Source organism: Ovis aries, chromosome 5 (assembly GCF_016772045.2).
Source record: "Ovis aries strain OAR_USU_Benz2616 breed Rambouillet chromosome 5, ARS-UI_Ramb_v3.0, whole genome shotgun sequence".
NCBI lineage: Eukaryota > Metazoa > Chordata > Mammalia > Artiodactyla > Bovidae > Ovis > Ovis aries.
The window spans coordinates 12,746,901-12,760,316 of NC_056058.1; the positions used below are offsets into that span (position 1 = coordinate 12,746,901).

General features: G+C 49.2%; 1 protein-coding gene across 9 annotated transcripts in view; it reads right to left on the reverse strand.

The window, feature by feature from the left end:
- The window catches only part of TYK2 (tyrosine kinase 2), a 29,408-nt gene that overhangs the window by 14,947 nt on the left and 1,045 nt on the right, over positions 1–13,416 (reverse strand). For 6 of the 9 annotated variants that reach the window (XM_027969630.2, XM_027969629.2, XM_027969628.2 and 3 more), the window contains 8 exons: positions 12,893–12,991; positions 12,395–12,610; positions 8,462–8,585; positions 8,197–8,344; positions 7,713–7,876; positions 2,795–3,161; positions 1,880–2,089; positions 1,625–1,782 (listed from right to left, as the gene is read on the reverse strand). In XM_027969630.2, the coding sequence (XP_027825431.1) occupies positions 1,625–1,782; positions 1,880–2,089; positions 2,795–3,161; positions 7,713–7,876; positions 8,197–8,344; positions 8,462–8,585; positions 12,395–12,590 (1,367 nt within the window). In that variant the 5' untranslated portion in view covers positions 12,591–12,610; positions 12,893–12,991. Of the gene's footprint in view, positions 1–1,624; positions 1,783–1,879; positions 2,090–2,794; positions 3,162–7,712; positions 7,877–8,196; positions 8,345–8,461; positions 8,586–12,394; positions 12,611–12,892; positions 13,008–13,132; positions 13,251–13,416 lie in introns of all 9 variants that reach the window. The other 3 variants (XM_042249922.1, XM_027969625.2, XM_042249923.1) reach the window with 2 other exon arrangements.

Genomic DNA, 13,416 nt, shown 5'->3' on the forward strand with positions numbered 1-13,416 from the left:
AGCAGCTAAGCCCACAAGCCCCAACCACTGAACCCCGCTAGCCCTAGGGCCTATGCTCCAGAACAAGAGAAGCCCCGGCTATGAGAAGCCCACACACCACAACTAGAGAGCAACCCCTGCTCGCTGCAACTAGAGAAAAGCCTGAGTGAAGCAACCGAGACCCAGCACAGCCAAAACTAACTAAACAAAGAGAAGTTTAAAAAAGAATACAATCAGTTCCTATGTTGAAGCTCTAACCCCCAAGTGATGGTGTTAGGAGGTGGGCCAGGGGGTAGGTGATGAGTCATGAGGGTGGAGCCCTCACGAATGGGATTAGTGACTTACAAAAAACGGACCCCAGAGCTCTCACTCACCCCTTCCACCATATGAGGACACAGCCAGAAGACTGAGCTTGCGGTTATGAAACAGGAAGTAGGGCTCTCATAGACATCAGATCTGTTAACATCTTGCACTTGGACTTCAGAACTTGAGAAATGTCTGTGGTTTCTAAGCCACTCAGCCATTGGTATTCTATTTGAATGGACTAAGATGATGCTGACATGGCCCACAGACTTCCATGAGGCCCCAGCCCCTTGAGAGGTGAGGAGGCCTCACCCTCCTCTGGTGTGCAGACTAGGCACCCCCCCCAACCGGGAGCTAGTCCCAGCATCATAGGTAGGACAAGCGATACCCAAGGCCAGAGGAGCTGACAGTCACAAACCCCAACCTGGCAGCAAACAGGATGGCCACACACACACATCAATGACCTTATACGCCCTGACACTCAACCTTCTCAGCCACACACGTCCAGGAAGGCATGAGCAGTGTCTCCCAGTGACCAGGGGTGAGTCACATTACAACTCCAGGGGTGGAAACACCCACGTGCATATCTCAATGGCCGCCAGCATCTGAGAAATGCACAGCCACGCAGAAGTCACCAGTCAGGTGTGAAAATACACGCTGACAATATAAAATGCAGTTGGGGGACTTCCCTGGCGGTCCGGCGGTTAAACTCTGTGCTTCCACTGCAGGGTGCATGGGTTCAAGGTTCAGTCACTGGTCGGGGGGATTGAGTTCCCACAACCTCATGGCAATGTTAAAAAATACAACAAGAGAAACAGAACAAAATCAAATGCAGTCACCAAAGCAGTGACACAGCTGTTAAACATCCAGACAGGCATGGGGACCCAGTCCCGAAGCCAGGCACTCTCAGGATGGCACACCACCCACGCCATTACAGGTGCCCCCTCTCCCTGCACACATGCATGGGTCACACGCGCACCCACGTGAGCACTCACTGATATGAACACATGTACAACATGGTAAGAGTGAATCCTTACACAGTACACGCAGGCCCATACAGACACGCGTACGCACTAGACACACATGCTCCCACACACATGCATGTACTCAGGACACGCACACTGATACGTACTCACTGAGACTTGAGTGTCTGCACACCAGTGTGCACTCATACAGGTGGGTGGACACACAGGCCTTCACCCCAAGACGCTCAGGCACACATTAAGACATCAATGGGCACACACTCCATTTAAACTCCACAGTCCCTAAAGCTCACTGTCCAGCTGGCAGCTGCCCCTCCTGCCCTGTCCCCACCCCACACCACCACCCCCGAGGCACTCACAGCAGGGGGCCGTGGATACCATCCTGGATACTCATCACCAGCCGTGGAGGAGCCACCTCGTGGCACAGGTAGTGGTTTGAGTCGGCGGTCAGGCGAAAGTAGCCATCCACCAGCGACACCAAGGACAGGGCCGCAGCCCGGGAAGGCAGGGTCAGCTCCTGCAGGCCGGGGGTGGGGGCGGGGGATCATCAGGCAGGCATCACAGGCCAGAGGCATCTCCCCCCGCCAGCCCAGCTCCACAGCCCCAGGCCCCACCAGGCACTTGTTGTCCTGACAGTGGATGCTGACGTGGCATTCCTTCAGCACCATGTGGGTGATGTCCTGGAAGTCACAAAAGTAGGACCAGGGGGTCTCCCGAGGCCTGTCCACTGGCTCGCCGCCCGCCTCCTTGGCCTTCATTCTCTTCCCAGATGGGTCAGCATCAGGCATCGTACTGCCGCCACCACCACCACCATCAGCAGGCCCCTGGAAGCCAGCATGCGGGGCAGGTGAACAGAGCAGGGTTGTGCCTGTTCAGTCCTCCCGCTCTTCCCTCCCTGGGGAGAGGCAGAAGCCGGAAGGGCCAGGTTACCTATTCGGGCACCTATCCTTGAGTGCAGTGTCACAGGCTGGATGGGGGACCCATCCAGAGAGATACAGTCACCAGAAGATGGAACTTTGGGGAGGGCAAAAAGGGGGCTCCTAGCCCTCTTGGCTCCAGAGGTCAAAGGTGCTCTCCAGAAGCAGAGACCCTAGCCATCAGCTCCCCAGGGCGGGCAGGCAGAGGATTTATCACCATAGGGTTGAGACAGCTGCTGTCCCTCTACTGAGGGCTGAGCTGAAGGAAATGGGCTTGGCCTGGAGCTGATCCAGGCTGACCAGGTAACCAAATATGTGGCATAGACTTTTAGTTCCATGGCAGACTAGAAGAATGTCGTATTATTGGAAGGGTTCTGGAACCAACATGCATTGGAAATGCTTAGGCAGAACATTAAGACTGAAATTAATTCTTGATTGCAGGCCTTATTAGAGCCTTTAAGACACTATCCAAGAAACAGAACCCCACGCACAGACAAACATATCCCAGAGCCATGTAGGGAAAACCACCTTTGCCACAGCCACCTTCTGAAAGTGGTGGCTGAGCAGGAGCCCACACCCTCCACTGTTAGATGGTAGAGGCACCTCACTCACCTCTGCCGTTACCAGCCGCCATCGGATGCCTTTCGTGCCTGACACCAGCACCTCGTGGGTGGGGGGTCCGGCAGCAGACTCAGACCCGGGATCGGCAGGGGCCTGCCCACCGTCCCGGAGGTAGCAGGGCTCCCCCTCAGCCTGGGACAGCAACTCCAGGTGGCACACGGGCACACGCTCTGTGCCAAAGCGGGGTGCCAGTCGCTCGAGCGTGGCCAGGTACTTCACCATGATGACCTGCTGGGAGAGGCAGCCGGGCTGGAAGGCCTGCAGGAACTTGCGGAAGATGCTCCGTTGGCGCACCCGTGTCAGAACGTTGTGCTGCCGGATCTGCCGCCGGAAGGAGCGTGGGATGCAATCCTTGAAGCTGTGGGGATGACCGAGAGGAGCAGTTCAGGGGCCCTGGCTCGGCCATGACGGGGAAGTGGTTTAACCTCTCTGAATCTCAGCTGCCTCGTCTAGAAAACAGGCAACCTCAATGCCGTCAACAGATGAGCTGATAAAGATGTGGTATACATACATAATGGAATACTATGCAGCATGAAAAATAATGAAATCATGTCAGCTGCAGCAACATGGATGCAACTAGAAATCATCATACTGAGTGAAGTAAGTCAGAAGGAGAAAGACAAATACCATACAATATCACTTATATGTGGAATCTAAAACCCAACAGGGACTTCCCTGTTGGTCCAGTTGATAAGACTCTGTATTCCCAACGTAGGGGGCCTGAGTTTGGTCCCTGGTTGGAGAACTAAGATCCCACATACCACAACTAAGCTTGTGTGCCACAGCTACTGAGCCCCGTGCATTCTAGAGACTATGTACCACAACTAGAAAAGCCTGCACAACACAAAGAAGAAAACAGTGCAGCCAGCAATTTTAAAAATTAATAACTCAAAAAAAATATGACACAGATGAGCTTCTCTCCCAAACAGAAGCAGAATTATGGACATAGAGAACAGGCCGGTGGTAGCCAAGGGGGAGGGAGTTGGGGGAGGGACGGAGTGGGAGGCTGGGGTTAGCAGATGAAAGCTTTAGTATGGATAGACAAGATCCTACTGTACTGCACAGAGAACTGTATTCAATATCCTGTGATAAACTATAATTGAAAATAGTATTTTTTTAAAATATATAACTGAATCACCTTGCTGTACAGCAGAAATTAACACATGATAAATCAACTGTATGTCAATCAAAAAATATTAAACCTAAAAAAATATTAAAATTGAATAAAAGTACAAACAATAAAAAGCAAGCAGGCTGTCATGAAAGTGGAAAGAGAATGTGATAAAGCACAAACATAGCAAGCACAAATGGTGTCAGGGCCAGGGCCCAGGACTCTAGAGGGGACTATGTGGCTGAAATTCCAGATATTGGGTGAATTCCTTAAGCTTTGAGGAGCTCCGTCTTTTCATCTGTAAAATGGAATCAGTACCCACATCTAGGGCTGACAAGAGAATTAGGACTATTGATTGGCACAAAATAAAGACTATATGAGTGTTGGCTATTGTTATTACTAGAGAAGTCACTATTGTTTTGATCATTAATATGATTACCAATAAAAGGACAGCTCTGGGAAGCCCCTCTGCTCCTCACAAAGCTGTACTCTTCACCTCTTCTGCCTGCACCACCTACCAGCAGAGCCCATTTATTTTAGTATGTATGTATATATGTATTTTTTAATTTTTCGGTTGTGCTGGGGGAATACAGGCTCTAGAAAGAAGACTCAGTAGTTCTGGCACAGGGGTGGCATGTGGGATCTTCCCAAACCAGAGATCAAACCCAAGTTCCCTGCACTGGCAGGTGGATTCCTAGACTAGCAAAGTCCCCAGCATAGCCCATTCAGATTACAGGTTTCTACACCCCATCCTGGGTTTCCCCAGTGGCTCAGTGTGGTAAAGAATCCCCCTGCCAATGCAGGAGACGCGAATTCCATCCCTGGGTTAGGAAGAGTCCCCTGGAGAAGGAAATGGCAACCCACTTCAGTATTGTTGCCTAGGGAATCCCATGGACAGAGGGGCCTGGGGGACTACAGTCCATGAGCTTGCAAAGAGTCAGACATGACTGAGCAATTAAAGACACACACACACAAGCCTTATCTTCCATGTCCCAAGACATTTTTTCCATCCCTTGAATAGAGGGATCCTAAAGCTCAAGGTTCTAGCTGTCTTCTGCCCCTATTCCCAAGCTTTCCAGGGCTCCCTAAAGACCTGGAGGGAAAAAGACCCCCAGTTAGTGCCTGGCTGACTCCAACACTTGGGCAATTGCATTCCAAGGTTCAATTCCCCTGGAAACAGGCCTTTGCCGCCTGCTGCCTCTGGGCCTCTGAATATGCTGTTCCCTCTGCCTCCAATGCTTTGCCAAAGCAGTCCACGTCTGGATAAAGCCAACTCAACCTTCAGGTCTTAGCAGAAATGTCACCCCAGGAGCATCATCTGATCGCCAGGCTGGATAGGGTGCTTCCTCTGTGCTCCTCAGCATCCTGGCTTCATGGTCACGGCCCTGGTCCTCCACGGTGATAATACGACAAGGATTGAAAAATACGTGCTTTAAGAGTTGCAGAGACATGGGTATATACCTATAGCTGATTTGTAGAACACTGTAAAGCAATTCAGTTCAGTTCAGTTGCTCAGTCGTATCCGACTCTTTGCAACCCCATGAATCGCAGCACGCCAGGCATCCCTGTCCATCACCAACTCCGAGTTTACCCAAACTCATGTCCATCGAGTCAGTGATGCCATCCAGCCATCTCATCCTCCGTCATCCCCTTCTCCTGCCCCCAATCCTTCCCAGCATCAGGGTCTTTTCCAATGAGTCAACTCTTCACATGAGGTGGCCAAAGTATTGGAGTTTCAGCCTCAGCATCAGTCTTTCCAGTGAACACCCAGGACTGATCTCCTTGAGGATGGACTGGTTGGATCTCCTTGCAGTTCAAGGGACTCTCAAGAGTCTTCTCCAACACCACAACAGTTCAAATGCATCAATTCTTCGGTGCTTAGCTTTCTTCACAATCCAACTCTCACATCCATACATGACCACTGGAAAACCATAGCCTTGACTAGACGGACCTTTGTTAGCAAAGTAATGTCTCTACTTTTTAATATGCCATCTAGGTTGGTCATACATAACTTTTCTTCCAAGGAGTAAGCGTCTTTCAATTTCATGGCTGCAGTCACCATCTGCTGTGATTTTGGAGCCCCCCAAAATAAAGTCTGACACTGTTTTCACTGTTTCCCCATCTATCTGCCATGAAGTGATTATCCTCCAATTAAAAATAAATTAAAAAAAAAAAAAAGGAATTGCGGTCCTAGGAATTCCCTGGTGGTTCAGAGGTAAAGAATCCACCTGTCAACGCAGGGGACAGGGGTTCAATCCCTGATCTGGGACGATTCCATATGCTGCAGAGCAACTAAGCCCATATGCCACAACTATTGAGCCTGTGCTTGGCAACAAATCACTGCAATGAGAAGCCGGTGCATGGCATCTAGAGAGTAGCCTCTGCTCGCCACAGCTAGAGAAAAGCCTACGCAGCAACAAAGACCCAGCGTAACCAAAAATAAGTAAATAAATAATTTCAAAAAGAACTGCAGGTCCTAGGACTTCCCTGGTGGTCTAGTCATTAAGAATATGCCTTTCAGTGCAGGGGATGCAGGCTCGATCCTTGGTCGGGGAACTAAGACCCCATTTGACTTGAGGCAACTTAGCCCACATGCTGCACCTAGAGAGAAGATTCCGAAGATTCCATATACCTGAACTAAGACTTGATGCAGCCAAAAATAAAATAAATAATTTTTGTTTTTTTAAAATGCAGGTCCTGGGACATTCCCTGGCTGTTTTCAGTGGTTAGGATTTGGCGCTTTCACTGCTGTAGCCTTGGTTTCAAACCCTGATGGGGGAACTAAGATCCCACAAGCTACATAGCACAGCCAAAAAAAGAAAAACAAAAAACTGCAGGGTTGCCTCCTCCAGGCAGTATGCCCCGATTGCTCCAGTCCTCACCTCAGTGGAGGTGAGTAACTCCCCAGACTTCTGCCTTCTCCCTTCCCTTGAATTCTAGGGAGTCATCCAAGCTCACTCTACTCCAGCCATACTTCCTCCAACACATCAGGCACAGCCTGGGCTCAGGGCTTTTGTACTGGCTGATATCTCTGGAAAATTCTCTTCTCACAAATACCCACCTGGCTCCCTCCTTACTTCCTTCAAATCTCTGAAAGTGAATGTCACCTTTTCAGTGAGAAACTGATGATCCAGTTTTAAACTGTACACCCCTCATTCTCTGATACCCCCTTCCTCTTTTCCAGTTTAATTTTTCCCCACTGCATTTGTCACCATCAAAAACACTATATACATTTTACCATTTTACTTTTGTATTTTGCTTATTGCCTGTCTTCTCCATCAAATATGAGCTCCAGGGACTTCCCTGGTGTCCTAGTGGCTAAGACTCTGTGTTCCCAATGCAGGGGGCCCCGGGCTCGATCCCTGGTCAGGGATCGATGGAGTGATCGGTGGAGTGATGCCTGCACAGGGGAGAAATGAGTCAGGAAGTTGATGTCTGCTGCCATTAGCCTTGTGGACTCCCAGACCTGCTGTCTCCCTTCACAGCTAGATCCCATGTGCCACAACTAAGAGTTTGTACGCCACAACTAAAGATCCTGCATGCTGCAACTAAGACCAAGCACAGTCAAAATAAATACACAATTTTTTTCTTAAGTGAGCTCTAAGAAGTCACAGATTTCATCTACTTGGTTTACTGTTGTGTGTCCAACACACAAAACTAGTGCCAGCACACAGTAGGTGCTCGATAAATGTTTGTTGAATGAATGAAGGCATGGCAGTACGCAAGGTCTACCCTAGCCTTCAGATACCCAGGCATGTCCACCCACCTATGCAATGTCCCCACCCCATTCCCAGATACCTGGTCTTCTTGGCCACCTTTTCAAGGGGGACACCACTGCGGAGAGCAAGGTGGCAGAGGTGCAAAAGGGCCATGCCCAGGCTCTCATTCTGAAAGTGGTGGATCTCCTCCTCGCTGGATAGCTCACATAGTGATGCCACGTCATTTACAAACTCATGCTTGCCCTGGGGATGGGGAATCAGGCAGAAAGGGAGGTGTGAGAACTTGTTCACTCCCCAGCTTCCGGTTACTTTCAGGAAGGGAGGGACCCCATATGTATGCCTCATCTGCCCAATCCTATGCCTGTGATAGACATCACTACTCAACCACAGTACTCTTACCCCTGCAACCCTAAGAGTCCAAAACCCTTTTGTTCAGGCAGCCGAAGGATCCCAGATGGCATGACTGAAACCCACTAGCTATAGCAAATTGGGAGGGAAGTGGGGGCTCCTCAATTGCCCAAGGTCCCTCACAAATAGTCACGCCTCCCCAGCCCTGCTCACACCTGCTCAAAGAGGTACTCAAAGGAGGCAGGGTCCAGGAGTTGCACCCCCTGCTCTGCCTGTTCTGAGGAAGTCTCGGGCCCTGGGGGCCCGCAGCGGTACACAGCCGGCTCCTGAGGATTTGTGCCATGCCAGTTTCGGAAATAAAACCTGCAGGAAAGGAGGGGGTGCAGTTGAGGGTTAGCATGGATTCAGGCCAAGTCTTGGCATGTGGGGACTGGGGAGGGAGGGGAGAGGACAAAAGCCTTCTAAGGGGACTTTGCCCACCTCATGCGGAAGTACAGCGTCAGGCTGGAGTCCCTGGAGGTATCCAGGATGTGATTTGGAGGCAGCCAGACCTGGGCCTGGGCATCGAAGAGGGCAAAAAGATTGAAGCAGGGTGGAGTGATGCCTGCACAGGGGAGAAATGAGTCAGGAAGTTGATGTCTGCTGTCATTAGCCTCGTGGACTCCCAGACCTGCTGTCTCCCTTCACAACCTCTCCCTGGCCTCCTCCCCTGCCAAAAGAAGACAATGCAATATGTAGACCATGCTGTGGCCACACAGAAAAACTACATTTCCCAGTCTCCCTTGCAGCTAGGATGAGGGCATTGGACAGTTTTTTGACCAATGGGATGTGGGCAGAAGGAATATACATTTTCCAGGTCTAGAAATAAACTCTCCTGTCCTCTTCCCTATCCTAGGGATGTTGGAGACCCTTCATGCCTAGTGGTGAAACTACAAGATAGAGGGGAACCATCTGACCAGCACTAAATGCTAGGGCATCAGCATTAAACGCTTACATCTGGTGGCTCAGATGGTAAAGACTCTGACTGCAATGCGGAAAACCCAGGTTTGATCCCTGGCTCGGGAAAATGCCCTGAAGAAGGGAATGGCTACCCACTTCAGCACTCTTGCCTGGAGAATTCCATGGGCAGAGGACCCTGGTGGACTACAGTCCATGGGGTTGCGAAGAGTCAGACATGTTTAAGCAACTAACCCTTTCACTATCAGACTTACGGTAAACTTTCATTGTCTTAACCCAGGAGAATTTGGGGGATGCTGCTTGTTACTAGAGCGAACCTAGCATAGACTAACACAGCTCTTCAGACTGCTGGCACTTTGCCTGTCTCTCTCTGAACTTCAGCCCCAGAGAAATACCCAACTACCCTTGGCTGTCACACTGTGGATATCTCTGGCCCCCTGAGATGTGCTTTGTTCCAAACAGATATCATCTGAGGTCCCCAGACCTGCCCCCTGTCCGCATAGTTCTCGAAGCCAGGATTTCATCTTTGTCCTTAACTCGTCCCACCCCCTCAAAATCAGATTGGTCACAAGTCCTGTTCTTTCTGCACCCTTCATTCTCTCTAGGATCCACCCACTTCCTTCAAATACAAAACCCAGTCCCAGCTCAGCCTCCAGATTTATTGTCATTCCCCATACTGGCCACCTAAGCATCTTTTTTCATACGTACATCACTTAAAAACTGTATATGAAATAGTTCTTTTGGGATAATTTATAATCACCTAAGTACCAGCCACTAAAGAAATAAAACTTGGCAAATCCGACTGAAACTCCCACCTACATCCACCTCCTCTCCCCTATCGCAAAGAGGTAACCATACTCCTGAACTAGAGTTTATCATTTTCATATTTTCTACGACCTAGTTTTAAATGCTATAAACTTGAGTGTGGTATTATATCACAGGTATCCTTCAGCAATGTGTTTTTTCAGGCTATGATAGCTTTTAAGCTTCACACGTGATACATGTAACTTTGGTTGAATTTCCTTTTCCCCCTCAGCAATGAACACTGTATTTCAGTGTTCAGCCACACTGCAACTGATCTGTGCATTCTCCTCTACAAAGACTTTGAGATGGCCTCTTATTTCTCAGTAAAATAAATGAGGCTGCTCTGAACATTCTCGTGTGTGTCTCCTGGAACACATGAGCTGCGTGTTTGTAGAGTACGTATCTAGGAGTGGACCTGTGTGCCCTCAGGGAATGTATTCAGGTTATATGATGCCAAATTGCTCTACAAAAATCACTGCATCCAGGAATTCCCCAGAAGTCCAATGGTTAGGACTTGGTACTTTCACTGCTGAGGATCCAGACTGAACCCCTGGTTGGGGAACTAAGATCCCACAAGCCACATGGCACAGCCAAAAAAAAAGAAAAAAAAATTGTTACATCCAAGTGTACTGAACCCCAAAGAAGGAGCACGCCTCCCTGTGAGACAGCTTCCTAAAGAACCAATCTGTGGGCCTTCCCTGGTGGTCCAGGGGTTGAGAATCCATTTTCCAATGCAGGGGATGCAGGTTCAATCTCTGGTCTGGGAACCATGGTCCCAAATGCTATAGGGCAACTAAGCCCATAAGCCACAAGTGACGAGTTCCTACACTGCAGCAAAGATCTGATGCAGCCAATAAATAAATATTTAAAATAAAAACAAAAGACAAATATTAGAGGAAGATATTCTTTGAAAAAAAAAAAAAGAACCAATCTATTTCACTCTCTGGCTTAAACCTTCCACGGCTCCCTCTTTGCCCCATAAGAAAGCTCAACCCCCTCAGCAATGAACAACCATGACCTGGACGCAGACAGTCATGCTCTGCTTTCAATTTCTAGTTTCCCTTCTAAATTCTTGAAACTGATTCTCCAGTTACTCTTAAGATCTTTTCCTTCCTCAAACAGATTAGGTTCTCGGGACCTTGACTAGGCATGATTCACACACCTAGCAAACCTGTCTGACTTCTTTATGGTCAGAGACTTCCCTGGTGGTCAGGTGTCTAAGACTCTGCGCTCCCAATGCAGGGGGCCCACGTTCTATCCCTGGTCAGAGAACTAGATCGAACATGTCACAACTAAAGATCTCAAGTGCCACAACTAAGATCTGATGCAGTCAATAATAAATAAATAAATTAAAAAAAAAAAAGAATCAGCCATCAGTGGAAAAGTATGAAGTGTTATAGAAATCTACCAGAAAGCCCCCATTCAGCTGTGGGGCAGGGGGGCTGAGAGGGTGTCCTGGAGGAAGGGGAAGGTAAGTCCCCTTGAAGATGCCCTCTCCTCCTCTGGCAGAAGACATTAGATTTCTGAGCACATCCACTGCAAGCTCTCATGACCATTCCATGTTTCCCTACTGCTCCTGGGAAAAAGTCTAAACTCTAGACTCTCCCTCTGGGGTTTAAGGCCCTTAAGCTTTAAGGTTTAAGACCTGACTCTGGCTGACCTCTCACCCATCATCTCCCTTCCTGGAGTTCCTTGCTCCTAACCTCACCCACCACACTCTGCTTCCACCACAAGAGCCAGAGCATCTTTGACCCTTGAATTCAACCATGTTCCTCCTTTGCTCACAGTCCTCCATGGCTCCCATCTCACTTGCAGTAAAATTTGAAGTCTTCCCTGAGGCCCAAAAGGCTCTGCACAACCGGCACCATCACCTGTTCACCCTCACCTATCCCTGTAGCCACGTGAGTGAAGGGAACACCACGTGAGTGAAGGGAACACATGAGCTGAGTGTTTGTAGAGTACGTATCTAACTGTGTGGCCTCCTCACAGTTACCAGCAAGTTCCCACCTCAGGGTCTTTGCACTTGCTGTTCTCGCTGCCAGATGTCCCTGTGGCTTGCTCCCTTATCTCCTCAAGTTTTAAATCTTTTTTTTTGGCTGCACCATGCGGCTTGTGGCATCTTAGTTCCCAATCAGGGATCGAACCCTGGCTCCCATCCCCACAGTGGAAGTTCAGAGTATTAACCTTTGGACCACCAAGCAAGTCCCCAAGTGTGAAATCTTTTACCATCATCTCTCACCTCCTATTCAGTTTCCTTATTTATTGCATTTCTTGCTGAGCCCTGTAAGAATTCAGCTGCAATGCAAGAGACCTAGGTTTGATCCCTGGGTTGGGATGATCCCTTGGAGAAGGGAACGGCAATCCACTAAAGTATTCTTGCCTGAGAAATCCCATGGACAGAGGAGCCCGGCGGGCTACAGTCCATGGGGTTGCAAAGAGTTGAACACAACGGAGCAACTAACACTTTCACTTTCATTACAATATCAGCTTTTTACAAGACTGATTGCAAATTACAGAGGCAGTAATTGGGGGCTGGCACACAGAAGGTGCTCACTCAACACGGGCGGCATGAATGGGCAGACAACTGGATAAACAGGGCCCAGTGGCTGCTGGCACCTCCACCTCACCATGGGGCCGATGGCCGGGACTCACCGACTTTGTGTGCGATGCGGATGCAGACATCCTCCGCGGTCAGTGTGGGCTCAGTGAAGGTGACCCAGGGTTCCCCACCACTGGGGCCAGCCCAGTGCAGAAGTACTTTCAGGCCTTCTCTGGTGGCCATGGGCTGAGCTCCGTCCCCATTGGGCTTCCTGCCCCTGGTGGTGGTCCTCCATTGGCACAGAGGCATGTTCTTGACAGCTGGCCTGCCTGTGGAGGAACATCCTATCAACAACCCCCCAGGCCTCAGCCTTGAGGGCCCTTTTTAGTACCTCAACCTTCCTACCTCCAAACTGAAGGGAAAGATTTGGGCCCCCTCACTGTGCAAACTTAGGCACCCAATTCCCCTCCACGGGCCTCAGTTTCCACATCTGTTTGATGGAGCTGGGGTTTGCGACACCCTCCCCCCATGCTACATCAGTCATGAACAGCACCACCACCAACCCCTTTAGTGGACAAATTCACCAATACAAAAGTCTGCCCAGAACCCACCTTTCCAAAATAACCGGGATGGTCAGACAGACCTGGGGGTGAATCCTGTGTCGACTCAAGTGCAAGTCATTTAGTCATGTTGGGCCTCAGTCTCCCCATCTGGAAAACAGGCACGCTGAAAGTGTTGCCATGAAGAGACAGTTGTGACATTTCTACATTCCTTTTAAAGAAACTTTTAAACTAGAGTTGTAAGGGAATTACGCACTGCTGTTACCATATTGTGGGCAGGTAAAGACTTACTATTGCCATTTTGTTGTTTTCTGGTTGTTTTGTAGACAGGTTCTTCCCTGTTTCTTATCCTGCTGTCTGTCTTTGTGTTTGGATGAAATTACTACAGGGTTTTTCCCTTGTGGTTACCCTAAGTTTAATAAGTTTAAGATGTGTTATGAGACTTACAAAACCTACCTCACACTGACAATACCCTCTTTTAAGCTAACAGCTTCCCTTTAGTAGAACTTGTAAACTTTACGTTTGTAATTCTCCACCTCACATTTTGATTACTGCTGTTACACTTCACATTTTTT